The sequence below is a fragment of the Antrostomus carolinensis genome, unplaced genomic scaffold (assembly GCF_000700745.2).
Source record: "Antrostomus carolinensis isolate BGI_N321 unplaced genomic scaffold, ASM70074v2 scaffold6699, whole genome shotgun sequence".
NCBI classification, from domain to species: Eukaryota; Metazoa; Chordata; class Aves; order Caprimulgiformes; family Caprimulgidae; genus Antrostomus; species Antrostomus carolinensis.
In genome coordinates, this window is record NW_010336346.1 from 37,520 (window position 1) to 52,443 (window position 14,924).

The window sequence follows — 14,924 nt, forward strand, 5'->3', positions numbered from 1 at the left end:
TTGTCATTATAAACTATGTTGTACAGCTTTTACAATCAGGTTTTTAATAGATCTAGAGAAATTAAATTGGAATTCTACCAACTTTTGTGCTTTTGTCGTCTCATGAAAACGATGTTAAAAAATGTCAAGAGTAATGTCCTAATCCTGTTCCTACTGAAGTAAGGAGGAGCTGCTATTAGTCCTGTTGTTTTTTAGGCCCTGTTGTTCATTAAGTAGTAAGATGTATATAGAAAAACATTCAGAAATATGCACTTTGCTGTAATCCCTAATGCTAAATAGAAATTGAGTATAGATTAAATAAGTCTCGGCTGATGTTATCCTAAAGTCCTTATCAAGAGAAATTTCCATTAAAATAGTAGAACCTTTCAAAGTCAGGAGGGTGAAATGGTGCTCTATATGAAAAAGGAAGCAATCATATATTGCTGATGTGTATGTTAATACTGCTGAGAATGCATGCATATATACATATTTATTAATATATTCAAACATTGTTTATTGATTGTATATGGTAAATAAACTAATACAATGAGTGTATAGGTTACTTAGCATAAACACACACGTACTCAGTCTTAGCACTATATATGAATATGCACTATGAATAACGTAAGTCGCCAGATTGGAAGATTTTAAACTTTTCATTATATCTAAATGTACAAATCAATAATGTTACATTAATTTTTAGTATTGTCTTTTAATTGTATCCTTCTACTTATTTCTGTGGGTATTTTTATATAAGGAGGTTTGCAATAGTGAAAAAGGGTATTTCTCAAATGGATGAATTACTGCTCATCTCAAGACTTATGCGTCCACATTCTTTCTAGCTGTTAGTCCATTCCAGTACCAGAAGACTGCAGGAATTGATTAATAATCTCTTACATTTTAAAAAATAACATGAAATAAAAATTGAATTTACAAAATAGAATCATCAGCCAAGCACATACATATGCATGTTGGTGCCCTCAATAAATTAAATTTTTAGTTACTTCATATAATGTTTAGTTATTCACAAATACAAGAAGAAATATGAATGTAGTTTAAATTTTAATTGACATAACAACCAATATTACTTTTTAGACATTTTGCAGGCAAAAATATTATCTCATGTATAAAACAAATGCCAAATATAGTTTTACTTGCTAAGAATGGCAAAAGTATGTGTCAAATCCGTCAAACACAAACTCCATGTGAATGAGCACAACTAGCAATACTTTTAGATTTGTGTTCCAGCTCAAAAAAGTTGTCCTTAACTATCCTTTTCAGAAGATGGGCAAAAAAATCCAAACAAAAGTCCATCCCCCAACCCAACTATTAAAAATAAAGAATAAAATTTAAAAATGCCACTTGCAAAAAAGGTTAGATTGCTGGCCTAACTTGCAAATTCAGACATTGCAAATTTGGAGTCTTCCTTCATCCAAATAATATATATTCATTCCCCACAGGCAGCAGTGATGGTTCTTGGGATAAAGAAAAACTTCAGTCTCCCCCCACCCAAGGATCACAGACCTCTGTTAACCACCCCAACTTGCCTGGACAGCATAATGTTCCAGTTAGCCATCCTCTCAACCCTCTTCAACAGAACCATCTTCTGCCAAATGGTACGGGTTGACATCTTTCAGCACTAACATAAGCAGTTTTCCAGTTCCTGTCTTTATTTTGTGTTTATATAAATAGGCGATGAAAAATCAAAGATGTGGGGAATATTGGAATACTTCCTTTAAAGTATTAAGCAGGGGAAGTGGAGACAATAAAGAACAAATACGTCTGCAATAAAATTGATACTTAAAATAACTGCTAACCTGTGCATCAGTGGCATAATAGTGCATTGCTAAGGCACCTTACAGCAGATATTTAAAAAGATAATAAACAGCCATCGCTTAGCAATGATACCATACATTACACTGATATGAACAAACTGTAAGAGGTCTAATAGCCTCTCCTTGTGGCTAGAAACCCTCCATAGTTGCTGGTGATTTACCCATGTATATCCCAGGAGAGAACTGACACATAGCTGCTTTGTCCTGCAATGTGAACCATCTTGTCACCCATCACTTGAATACTGACCATCAGGAAGAAAAAAGACAGTGTTTTAAAAAGGAGCATAAACCTATTTCCCTTTTTTTTTTTTTCCTCCCCCAGGACTGGAACTTCCTTTTATGATGATGCCCCACCCGCTAATTCCCGTGAGCCTACCTCCAGCATCTGTCACGATGGCAATGAGCCAGATGAATCACCTTAGTACCATCGCCAACATGGCGGCAGCAGCACAAGTGCAGAGTCCTCCATCCAGAGTTGAGACATCTGTTATTAAGGTAACTATATTGAAAAGAAAAAAATAAATCTACTCACAACTATAATAAACATTATAAAGGTGGGTAGGTTTCAGATCTTATGAGGTAAGTCATAAAGTCAATATATATGAGAAACCCAACTGTTCTGCCTCTGGGAACACAGTAGGCTGCTGATGGCCAGCATTATCTTCTCAGTTCTCCTCCTTCTCTCTAAAGCAATATTAAAAGAGTGCTCAAGTTGAAGCATTTTGATACAGAATACACAGCTTTCTGATTTCTCACATTTCATAGTCTCTAATCTGATGGCAACATTCCTCAAAATATCAAGGAAGAAATTACTCCTTTCTTAAATTAGAAGGGACCATTCTTCCAACTTTTAAATCTAAGCATTTGAACTGAAAAGCTGCAAATTATCTGAAGAAGGCTGAAAGGCTTGATACTTTGCCTCTGCAGAAACTAAATTGCCAAATCCCAGAACGAAATGGAATGAAGTTGCACAGAACAGACCCAGGAATCTACAGGCCAGAATTATAGCATTGTAGAGATATCTCAAAAATATCTGAAATTGTCTACACATTTTAGGTTTTCTTTGCTGCCTGTAACTAAATTAATCTGATTATAGAGGTATTTAGCAGAGGCATGGAGTCTTCTCTCCTTCTGACTGAAGACGATCTGTTTTCATTATAAAGACATTTCTCCCTTACCACTAGACATTTATAATTAGTTTTGATATTTATTCAGATATCTACATTTTACCTGTTATCCTTTAGTTCTAATAAATGAACTATAGAAAGTACACAAACTTTTATCCTTTTATGTAACATTCATGTTAGAAATGCACACATGAAGGAAGACTATTTGATATTTTAGGGCAACACTGGAAATGTGTCCATTAATGTAATTCCTTTGACAAAAAATAGGTAAATCTCTTGTACCTTCGATCAAGAGTTGCAAAAGTTTTGAAGTTCTTGATGTAACATACATAGTGCTCTATTTCCTTCTGAATTTATTTTCTTAATTGAAACAGCGACCACTGGTATTACTAAAAAAATGAAGATTGGGATGGAGCACATGCTAAATGACACCTGACAAATATGGATAACTATGGCAACAAAACTTTGTTTTCACTATTTTTCCTACTGTTTTCCTGTCTTTCATTTTCTGTGAGCTATGTGATTTCATCTGTAAAAAAAAATTTGACCTTCAGAAGCATAGGTAACCTTTGGTTTCTAAACTTTGACAAGCTGACTTCTAGCTTGATTTACAAGCTAGTTCTAGCTATTAAAGTTGCCTAAGTTACTGTTGCCTACATTTAAATATATCTGTTGGAGCATACCCCGATGTGAGCCCTGATCTTTGTCTCCAGTTACCAAAATCAGGTACATTTGGAATACAACATAGCTCCTGGGCTATGTAAAAAACTTTTCCTTTGGTGGAAAACAAGTCCTGGTGTGTTTACAGATCTCACCCCATTAGGGGAACATTGCTGTACCCAGGAAGCACTTAACTAAGTACTTGTGTCTCATCTGATCTAAACCTGTTGAGTAGATTTAAAAGTATTGGAATCTGAAAGGGAGACTGACTTCATGTAGCTTCATATATTATTTTAACCATAGGCAGTGCCTTATCAAAAAATTTTACTTATTCCAGAGTTCTTTTACTTCTTAACAAGTTCATTCTTGTAGTGTATCTAGTTGGAAAGATAGTTTCAGTATAATCTAGGTGAAGATTTTGAAAGTACCTAGCAGTTTTGGTTCTCTGTTTGAAACATTTTAGCAGCACTTTGTAACTGAAAAAGAATTAAAAAAAAAAAAAAAAGCCTATTTAAGCATTTGTTTCTATTAATAATCTGCACTATTTATCTCTGTCATTTCTGAAAATTTAACTACCCCATATTCAGTTCAATAAAATCTTCATCATAGCTGCCAACTTTTGTGCAGCTCCTGGCATAACATCTTGTGCAAGTTATTTAACAAACCAGGTATTGTGTTCCCATCTGGTTTGCACATAACCATAAATTAAAAAGATATGGATTTACAATAGAGTGTTTTTAAATTGCCAAATTAACCTAAGTTCTGTTTAGAAAAGTGTGCTCACTCAAGGGTGAAATACACATTTTTTAAAGTTTGCACAATTGAGCTAGAGTTTTAGGCCATTTACGTAGAACCTGATGGAGACACTACCTAAGTGCTGCTGTGACTTCTTCAGTCAAGGCTTATGACATGTTGCTCACGTGTTTGTACTACAGGTAAATACATGAACACAGGTGTTAATCTGCCATCCAAAACTCACTTTTAAATGTAAGAGTTTACTGCACATAGTCCAGTAATACTGTAAGGGCTAAGGAACTTACTCTTGCGGACTTCCCTACTCTTTCCTTCAGCCCCTTTGTGATACAACATATGTCTGGATTTATGTCCTGTGTTTTTGTCTATGGCAGACGAACATGGTCATATGGATAGAGATAGCATGGACACGTAATTATGTTCCTATTTTTTATACTTGACAGGATTGAAACATAAACCCCAGTAACATAAAAGCATGAGGTCATTGTTAAGGGGATTTTCTTCCCACGAGCATGGACGTAATGTCACTGGCAATTTACCTGTTCCTTACTAGGCATAGTCAGAGGCTGTGATTTCAGTGTCCACTGAATTATATGCACTGAGTAGTTGATCAGGAAACTCTCTAATCAGCATACTTTTTGAACCTTGCACTGGCAATATAAAGTTTATGAATAATAACTTATACTGCAATCAAAATAAATACCTTGGAGAATAGATGTGAGAAGTTCAAACCTCCTTTTTTCTTTATTTTTACGGGAAAGGATAAATAGTGCAGTTGTTCTCTGTCACAAAACTGTTTGTTATTAGAATCATATCTTCCTTTCTTTTACTGGTACATTTTTAGACTTTTTGCTTTTGTTTTCATTATCTTCCAGCTCATGCTTTTAACCCCAATTTTACTTAAATATTTTTCCTCAGTACCAGTGTTTCCACAAGCTGATTTGAAATGTTTGTGAATCACTCATCTTGTTACAACAATCATAGTTGTAACCTGAAATGACAGTGTAGATTTGAAATTAGAGTACAAGGTGTTTTCAACTCTACTTGAAAGTTAGAAGACCTATGAGAAATTTCTACTCTGAAAAGTAATTCAATAGTAACCTTATCTAATTAAGTAGCAAACAACAAAATTGTATTTTAGCAAATCTGAGTCTTCAGATTATAAACAACCTGGTTCATTGGATAGAAGAATTAACTTTGTGAACAGTGCCACAGTAGATGACTTGCTGACCTTTCCTTCCAATTCACTGAGTTCACAGTTCATGATGTTATCTTTAAACTCACAAAGCTTCAAATGCCTTTCTGTTTCTGGACAATATGTCATTTCTTCATGATAAGAAGTTGGAATAAAGCTGAGATCATGTACTAACCAAACAGTTCATCCTGCTATGTTCAGGGAGATGAGACAAAGACAAAATTACAAGGGAAGCCTTTCAAAGCAACACCTTCGCTTTGGCAGTGAACTCTGAGCTCTGAAATCTTCAGAATTATATTTCAGAAGAGTGTTGTGCCCTTTCCAACATGAGACAAACAGTAGATGTCTTTTTGTAATGGAATGTTTAGATATATGAGTTGGATGAATAAGAGGAGAGCAACAACAAGCAGGGACAGATTGTGACAGCAATGAATTGCAGTGAGTGTGACAGCTGTGACCTGGGGATGCTTTAGACATGAGGTGGCTTTCATCACCTGCCCATGGTTTCTAAGGCTCAGCTTGTTAGCAGTTTCATTACATCAATTTTTTTTGCTCATCAGAAAGATATATGAAAATATAAAGGACATACCTCATAGTAATAGCAAATTGAAATAATTCTACATTGCAATAGTTAGAACAGAGCAGCATACCAGAATCAAAAATTGCATTTTATCCGTGTAATGTTACCAATATTAATAAGAATTAAGAATAAAACAGGAGGAACCAATACCCCTGGCTGAAAAAATGACCAGTGGCACAGTAGTTTGCCACTGCATGTTAAGAACATGAGACTAAATTTTGATAGTTCTCTAAATATATCACAGCACTGGTTGCATTATACTTTTTTATAAAATTATGTCTTCCTGTTATCCAGTAGCAGAAATTTAGTATTAATTCTTTTAACCATTGTACCTGCTGACAGATTTTTACCAAAAATAGCTTGGTTTATAGGCCTGTTCTGACATGAAATTTTAACGTTCATTCACTTTTTCATTTTTCATTGGCGATATGTGTGTGTTCCTATTGTTGTAATTTAATGTTCCTATATTTTTCACCTGAAAGTGTTGCCAGAAAGTCCAAATAATAGCAAAGAGAAGAAATATGACACTGCTGTACAAAAATGGTGGAACAGAGTACATTTCAATGTCTCATATCAGAGTCGTGGTGCGCAAGTTCAGAGAGTAGACCTGAAGAAGGGGACTCTAAGAGGAAAATGAGGAAGTTCATTTCATGGAGGGGTTGGGCAGCAAAAAGACTGCAGAATCTTCAGCTTGTCTTCTGTAGCTGCTGTGTGAGCAGCTTAGAGTTCAGTGCAGACTTTTAATACCGAAAGATACTGGCCATCATAAGATATTTCAGTGTAGAAGAGTTTACTGATAAGTTATTTTCCAGTTACAGAAATGGCAACTTTTTTTATAGGATTAGATAAAGTCCTTCTGAAACTTGGCTGGCACCCCATCCTGAAGACACAGGGGCCCTAGGAAGCACCTTGAAAGTACAATTAGACATCCTGGTTAGAAAACCCTTCTACTTTCTGCTATTACCAATGAAGTAGAATTTTCCTGTACTATGAACCTGAGAAAACTGCCAGAACTGTCAATGCATCAGTTACTGTGAAGTCCTTAGATGTACCTGTCTTCATGCATTGAGTAAAATTACATTCAAAGCCTGTGTTAAAGGAACATCACTGAATTTTGAAAGACATGAGACTAACATCAGGAAATACTAGAACACCTCTACAACCTTAATGTGACACTATTCCATCCATATAGTCTGGTGCAATTTAAATTTTGCCGTCACATACTTTGTTTTTCCACTCCTACCTCATTCAGTGAATGGTTAGTTATTCTGTATTTGAACCCAGTCGTACTTAACTTGTGTTATCATAATCCTGTGTTGAATGCAAAAGTTTTCTGTGGATACTTCTCTGCCTTACAAGAAAAGTATTATGCAAACAGTGGTAGATACATATTTTCACCATTCCTATGAAGCTGGGAATGCTGAACCCATTTTACAGAAAAGAAATGAGAACAAAATTAATTATATCCCAGCTTGGCAGAAATGTCCTTTTTGGATCCCTAACCGGAAAAACGCCTGACTTTTCAAGTAACCTATTACTTCTAGAGACATTTGTGCATTCAGAATAGAAATTTTGACATTACTTTAAAGCATTTTTATTAAATACATAGAAAAATATACTATACACAAGTGCATGAGGAGTGAAGCTACTTTCATTTCCTTATTATCTGATACATGAAGTAAAATAAAGTTTTTTTCTTTGTATAAAGAGAAATTTGATTTACTATAAAACTTTTGAACAGTAGAAAGTAATAATAAATATTCTAGAATAAAAATAAGACTATTTATCAACTCTTAAACCATCTACTTTTATATATTGGGAAAGCAAACATGAAAATGATGATATACCTATAAAGTTTCATAGAATCACAGAATGGTAGGGGTTGGAAGGCACCTCAGGAGATCATCTAGTCCAGCCCCCCCTGCTAAAGCAGGTTCCCTACAGCAGATTGCACAGGACTGCATCCAGAAGGGTTTTGAACATCTCCAGAGATGGACACTCCACAACCTCTCTGGGCAGTTTAAACTATATTATAAGCTAAATTAGTATTTACTTTTCTTTTTATCATGATTGCAGAAAATATGATATCTTAAAACTATTTGTATGAACTTGCACATGACAGAAAATCTCCAGGTTAGTCAGAGTAACCATTTATTTATTTATTTATTTATTTATGTTAATTTAAATATGCACACTTACTTCTGTTTCTTCTGTTAGCATGAGATGGTCTTAGGTCAAAGTGTAGTGAACTCCTTTCTTATGGCTTAATCATCCTTATATCAGAGGACACTGTGTTCTGTCTCATTAATTAGTTTTACCTATGTGATTAAGTTTATTTATTTTAACACAGGTTTTTTTTAAATGATCTTAGAGGATGGTTACTGTATATGTGTTCGGTTGTAACGTGGAATAATATATTTTTTTAATAATATAGGATCCTGTTATTAGTTTTAACATGCATATTTCTGAGTTTGAAGCTAATAGCATCCATATGCTTATATGAATTAATTTGTGTCATGTAAAATAGATATCTACGGATAACACATGACACAGAGTAGGTAGTGCAAATTTTTCTGTTTAGCAATTTGCATATTCACATGTGTAACAGGGAACTATGTATGTGGTGTAAGATTAATTTGATGCAAAATGGCCATGAGGCTGTCTTTTAGGGCGTAATTCTTTGGACTTATTTCAGATAGCTACTTTAGAGTGAGGTGAGTTGTACCTTGGAAACATGAATGTATGGGTAAAAAATGAGCCTGGGGTGACTAGCTCAGATGTAGACATTTGTACTATAGACAACAAAATTTAGTCAGATGAATTCTTAGTGTCTGGTTGGATGTACATTTTGGATTGATTTTGAGGGGTAAATTCCTAGTGGTGCTTCTTAAGCCTGAATGGTTTCAAGCAATACTAGATTTTCAAAAGAGGAGAGAAAAACAAGAAAAAAGCATGAAAGGTGTGTCCAACTTGCCAATACAAAATTACCAATTCTATTTGAACAGTTATTTGCATGTCTATATGTTTGCATTTGCATGTGGGTTTTTGTATACCTTAGAAGGCTATTTTGCTTGTGAGACCAAATATTCATTTAGAAGGCAAAATATAATTTATAAAATCAGTTGAAAGGATACACATAAAATAAAGAAGCAGATCCAAAATATTTGTCAGGACATTTTTATGAGAATCCACAAAATCCAGAATTCTGTACTATGAGGCTCTGTTGCACTTCCAGGAATGCTCCTGCTTCATCATGATTCCAAACTCTCAACACCTTAAATGGTACTCTAGTTTGGTATTGATAGGCATCTACTTTTGTTCATTTGCTTTTTTACTTGCTTGTTTTTAATCTCTGTAATGATCCAGTCCTGTGAAACTCACTTCCTGGCTAGGTCACTGTACTTTATGTACTGCCATGATTTCAAAGAATTTGGTTCTCTGTTTTTGCTTAAGTACAGTTAAAGGATTATGTACTGTCTCCTGTTTGGACTTCCTGTCAGTTAACTGCTGCTGATATTCCTAATAATCCTATAGTAAACAGGGCAATAAAAATCAAGCAAAACAATAAAAATCAAGTCTTTTTATCTGTTGATCTCTTTCAACATTTTATACTATCAGTTATCAGTATTCTTGTGATGGGAACAGCAAGGTAGAATCAATGAAAAATTGCAGAACTAAAAGTAAAACACAAATCAAATTAAATTGGCCCAAAGGATAAATAAGTTCAAGTTATTCACAAAGAAAGAAAAAAAAATTATGCAAATATCATCGATTATGATCTTTGTAAGAAATAGACCCACTATTTAAAATAGTAGTGTAATTAACAGCACAAAACGTTTGAGCTTGTAAATTTTGATTGGGATTAGAAGTGTGTCTTTAAGAACAAAGAGAGAAAGGTGATGTGCATCAGTAGGAAGTTAGCAAGATCTTTAGCAAGCTAGTGATAGTATGCAAATAAGGAAATAGAAATGAAAATTTATAGCATTCAATCAGTTTCATAACACACATTTATAGTACTGACTGAGGAAGTTAGGAAATAATTATTGACCCAATTAATCTTGTAATTCTTAGGACTAAACATTAATTTGGAGTCTCATAGCATTTTAGACTAAAGCTGAAGGAAAAATGCATCAGTAAAAGAGAAATATCCTGTTTTCAGGGAATCCAAAAGATAGCCAAGTAATTAATTTCTTTCACTCATTCAACTAATACAATGTCAAATAAGTATGCCATTTTACAAGAAAGCCATTCCTGGAATAATTTTCACACAAGTTCAAAATAGGTCAGTAGAATTGAAGAGTAAGAAGTCTGCGTTTTCGTTGTTGTGAAGGAGATTATTATAATTGTACCACAAAAAGGCTTGGAAGCCAGGTGCTTTCCCAGAAAAGTTGGAATACTGGGGGGTTTTTTTGTTTGGTTTTGTTTTGTTTTTTTGTTTTGTTTTTGTTTTTTGTTTTGTTTTGTTTTGTTTTGTTTCGTTTTTTAATTAATAATATATGAAACAGTGTGTGCAATGTATCCTTTCCCCAGTATAAAGTTACTTAACTACTGAAAAGTATGATGCAGAAAATAAGTTATTTTATCACCGGCACTTCAATAACTTAAAGCACAAATACCCTTAAAGGAACACTAAAAAGCATCAAGACAGCTGAATAGTTTTAAAAGCAATATACCTCACAGCTGTACTTGGTTGCGTGTCTAGAACTCAGTCCATGACTAAAATTAAAGAATGACTAAGCCCAAGAGATGAGTCTTATGGAGAAGCAAACTTGAACAAAGGAAAAAGCTGAGACTGAAAATACCTATAGGAAAGAAATATGCAGGAGATGAGGCTGTGCATGCAAAACTGGTTGGTTATTGGAAATAGACATACTCGGACTGTCAGAAAGATTCTGGAATTTTGTCACTAAGTAACAGGAACAACAACAAATAAAGAACGTTTGTGGAAAGACTGAGGTGGTGAGAACCTAGAAGATATCACATCCTTGTCAATCTTCTTAGGAACAGAAAGATTAATCTTACACATATTGCCTGAAATGTCTTCTCTTTGATAGTGATATAGGGACCAATAGCTGAACTCCATCAACTTTATGTTTTTCTGTATTTTTGAGGAAGACTTTTGGTAATGAGGCACTTTTCAAACAATGAAAACATGCTGCTGGAGCAGAAAGAAAAGAGCCAAAAAAAAAATGCTAATATTGAATAACTACCTCTGTGACCTGGTAAGAATAGAAAGACATATATGATATAGGGAAGAAAGTATTTATAGTCTTCTGAATACCATTCCTGATATATTAAGGTAAATATTAATAGGAAGTTACTTAAAAGAAACTTTTGGAATGGGAAGTTGAAGGGTGGTCTTTGCATCTATGCAAAGAGCTGTTTGAAAAATGTAAAAAATGTTAGTAAGTGCATCAAGACATTTCTGTTTTACTTGGAGAGACTAAGACAGTGTTATGTTGTGGATGATACATGGTATTCTGGAACAAAATTGGAATGGTTTCTAATTCTAGAGACAACTTCAATCTTGTAAGTTAAGACCTCTGACAGTTAAAATATTTTATCTGTTCTTTACAAGGGAAAGATATCTATCTATCTATCTATCTATCTATCTATATATATATATATCTTTATATCTTTTATATATATATAAAGCCCAGTGTCACAGGAACAATTCTGTTATTTATAAAATGAACTTCATATTGAGAGTGTGTAACTTACAGTGTCACTGGAGTACAACTACAGGAAAGAGCATTGCAGCTCCCTAAAGTGAAAGTTTCATATATGGTAGGTGCATTTTTGGAGGAGTTAAATGCCAGATTCTTAAATGCTTAGGATTCATTATTTGGATCAGATTGTGAAAATCATCAAGATGAGAAATGCTACAAGTTCGGCCCTTGAGAGTGTTTTGTCCATTGCTTAGTATAACCTCCAGTTCTGATGCCTAATTAAGTCTTACCAGTTTTGAAAAGTTAGTGGACCGTATGTTAAATTGGTACATGTGCCTTAAATTGTTCAAACTACTTTTTTTCTTGTGAGTACCTGTAGAAACAAATAGGGAAGAAAAAATGGGAAAAAAAAGGTAGCTGGTGAGTGTTATGTTTTACAAGTGATAAATAATTCTGTATTTCTTGTTTTCTAGTAAATATTGTCAATAGAGTTTTGGGAGTGATTCAGCTCATCAACCAGTAAGCGCAGGGATAATGTTTTAGCATCCTGCTGCCACTCCAGAAGGCAGCAGATCTTTTGCGGGTCCTTTCAGTCAACTTGATGTGGACATCGCAAAACCCTTCAGTGGCTCAAATGACTCAAATGTGAGCAGCTGAATTGAGCTGTAGGTATCTGGTTTTGGAGAAGGCTCCATTGACTCTATTGTCTATATCTCAATTGACTGAAATGGGACACAGCTTTCAAAGTGAGCCCCTTCATGTAGCATCCTAGATACAGGTGTCCCTAAAGTTTCATCTCTAGCTGATGTGTCAAAACTGCATTTAGATACTTAGATTCAAATGTGTTGATTTCAAAGTGGAACCTGCACAGTTTCTTCCTGATACTTAATTTTAGAAAAGCAAAGTCACTCAGATTTTTTTTTTTTGTTTGTTTATTTATTTGTTGGGAAACAATGAGCCTCCTTACAGTACAAGCCAACACCAGATTCTCTAGATATATCTTTAATTAAGTGGAATTAAGTTTGTTCTGGTTTTGTTTCTGACAAGGTTTTGGAAAAATACTGGACAGTATCCTAGATTATTTCTATTGCCAGGATTATAATGCAATAAATTCTGTTTCTTTGCTGTGTCATGTAGACCTGTACAAAAGTGGCATTTTGCAAATTTTACAAAACAGCTCTGAACACATTTTTGCACATTTCCTTTTTTGAGAAATTTTAAAATGAAGTCTAAATGTAAAGTTAATATTGTACCACAGACAAAATCCATCTTTTCTACACAAAATCTCTAGTAAGGAAGACAGTTTATATTGATATTCCAGCACCATATCACTATGACTTTGTAGAGCTACAGAGTCTTTCAATTTATTATTAGTAGCATTTCCATTTATTATTGCAGCTAGTTTTTATAAAGATAAAAAATTACTATGGACTATATTATTGATTGTAGAATTATGAAGCAAGAATACAAAAAATGAGTTGAGGTATTAAATTAATTTATTTTCAATTTCTGTGTAATTCCATCCCATGTTTTGTTGGGGTTAAAGGGTATTTTACAAATGAATTTATAAAGCCAGTATATATAGTTTTCTCATAGAGTTTGTCAGCTATGTCATGTTATATGTGAATAAAACTCATTATGTGTTTTGTTTATGCAGTAATTATATTTTGTTGTCCTGTGCATTCCTTTTGCTCTCTGCATCTCATAATACATGCTGTAAAAGCATACATAAATAAATAGGATAAACAAATTAAGCTGTTTAAATAAATTAATTTACTCTGCAGCTCTGTATTCAAATCTTATGTGCTCACTGGATTTCATTTTAATTAAACCCTTCTAAGAACAATACATTGTATGCCAAACAGTGAAATTATATATTAAATGAATGATTAAATATACCATGTTCTAATTTATACCAAATCTGTACGCTATGAATGCTTAAATCCTCCTAAATCTGAAGAAATAAATCTTCTACATTCTGAAAACATCTGCATTATAATCCTCCTCTTGAATACCCGGTTCATGGACATATAAACACAATCAAAGTCATAATAAGCCTAGAGCTATGATGTAGTTAAACTGTCCTCATCAATGTTTGTGACTTAAAATCCCAAGACTTTAAAAGTGGAATCCACTTAAATGTCTTGAAGCATTGCTCTGAAAGGTCTTCTCGTGCTCCATCAACAGGCTCACTGAATTCTTTTGCAATCAGAATCTCAGGTTTAGCAAATATTTATTATGAAGCTTACCTGGAACAATTCTATTGATTACTGTAGATGGTCATGCTACTGAGTTTCATACGAATGCATTCAGAGAAATAAATATTCATCTAGCTACTATGCATGAAAAATAATGACTGCTGCAAAAGCACTTTATTGTGTGAGGAATGTCGTGCTCTTTTCAGGAAAACTTGTAGGCATTTTCACCAGCAAGATTTCCTATGTGTTATTAAACACATACTAATTGTATTATTTCATTACCAAAAGCCTTCAGCTGAATGGATACAGTTTGTTGGTTTTGATTTCTGGGTTGGTTTTTGGGGGTTTTGGGGTTGTTTTTTTTTTTGCAGCATTTCAATTGTTTCCTAGTTCAACATTTTCAGTCCCCCCCAGAAGATTCCCTTATAGGAACTACTTATTGTTATCACTCTTTGACCAAACCAGCCTAACTCACACCTGTTTTAGCAATGACATAGAGTCTTGGGAGCTATTAGTAATAAAGACAAAACTGCAGGGAAAGACACAGAATTTTCTGGAAAGATTTTGCTCTCAGCTCCCTTTGTTTATTGTTTCTGTCAGCGTTCTGTGTAAATATCAAGTATATCTACCTGCTACTTAGTGACAGTTCTCACATAGCAGAAGTGCATTTCAAACCATCACTGTCCTCATGCTCTAATTTTCAAAATGAAGGAACATCTTAACGAGCATTGTAGCTCCTCCTGGATACCATGCCAGGTTTTCCCCTGGACAGAAAAATATTAGTAGGTGTTTTTCCCTATTTTGAAGTAGTGATGTGGCCAAAGATGATAACCAGTCTTAGAAAAAATGTGGTTCATTCCAGATTTCTGCACCACAGTATAAACAAACTTGTGGACTTTCATCAGCTATGTTACTGGTATAGGTTCAG

General features: G+C 34.2%; 1 protein-coding gene across 1 annotated transcript in view; it reads left to right on the plus strand.

Moving 5' to 3' along the window:
* Window positions 1–1,439: 1,439 nt before the first annotated feature.
* Window positions 1,440–14,924, plus strand: part of DACH1 (dachshund family transcription factor 1) — a gene marked incomplete at its 5' end in the record, with an annotated part of 91,929 nt that continues 78,444 nt past the window's right edge. The window contains 2 exons of the mRNA XM_010174809.1: window positions 1,440–1,595; window positions 2,137–2,309. Of these exons, the coding sequence (XP_010173111.1) occupies window positions 1,440–1,595; window positions 2,137–2,309 (329 nt within the window). The remainder of the gene's footprint in view (window positions 1,596–2,136; window positions 2,310–14,924) is intronic.